Genomic DNA, 654 nt, shown 5'->3' on the forward strand with positions numbered 1-654 from the left:
GTGCTTTGCTAAAATAAAATGGCTGGGTTTTTGAGGGCTAATGAAAAGCGTGCTAGTGTTGGTGACATGCTCCAGCAAAAAGCCATTTCTCAAAACCTAGACAGCGTTTTTGGGCATTACTGCTGTCTAGATAGGTAGCTCAACAGGTTTTGAGACCCAGCCATCCACTAATGAACCCTAAAACATGTAGTTTCGTACGAAGGTTGCGAATCTCATCAATAGATGTGACTTAAATACTCGTCTGTGCCTTTCATTAAACAACTTTTCAGAGAATATTTATAAATTGTAATCAAAAAATGACCCACAAACTAACTGACAAAGCTTCTTAACTATTAGGAAAACGTCCTCTTTTGAGTGTATTACCAAACATGATTAACACTTCTGATAAACGCAATATGAGACGACAGTCTCGCTGTTGACATACTCACTTTGGTGTTTGCCTGAGCTCCAGGACTGTTTGGTCAGGCTGGGACTGCGAATAAAAGCCCTTCTGGCTGATTTGAGCACATCCATGGCGAGGTTTCTAAGCGGAGAAGCGTCTTCAGGTGCTGCTGTTGGCCATGAACTACGTCTTCTCACTCTCTCAACTTTGTTGTGGCCGCGTCGACGCCGACATCTGCGGGAATGCTGGAGTCTCCGCGTCTCCTGGGCGGC

The 654-nt window shown here is 44.5% G+C and overlaps 1 protein-coding gene across 1 annotated transcript in view; it reads right to left on the reverse strand.

Annotated features, from left to right (window-relative positions):
• LOC107577114 (low density lipoprotein receptor adapter protein 1-like) overlaps nucleotides 1-648 on the reverse strand; it is a 13,474-nt gene extending 12,826 nt beyond the window's left edge. The window contains exon 1 of the mRNA XM_016263225.1: nucleotides 429-648. Coding sequence (XP_016118711.1) covers nucleotides 429-513 — 85 coding nt within the window. The 5' untranslated portion in view covers nucleotides 514-648. The remainder of the gene's footprint in view (nucleotides 1-428) is intronic.
• Nucleotides 649-654: the final 6 nt, after the last annotated feature.

The sequence above is a fragment of the Sinocyclocheilus grahami genome, unplaced genomic scaffold (genome assembly GCF_001515645.1).
Source record: "Sinocyclocheilus grahami isolate Dianchi unplaced genomic scaffold, SAMN03320097.WGS_v1.1 scaffold5157.1, whole genome shotgun sequence".
Lineage (NCBI taxonomy): Eukaryota > Metazoa > Chordata > Actinopteri > Cypriniformes > Cyprinidae > Sinocyclocheilus > Sinocyclocheilus grahami.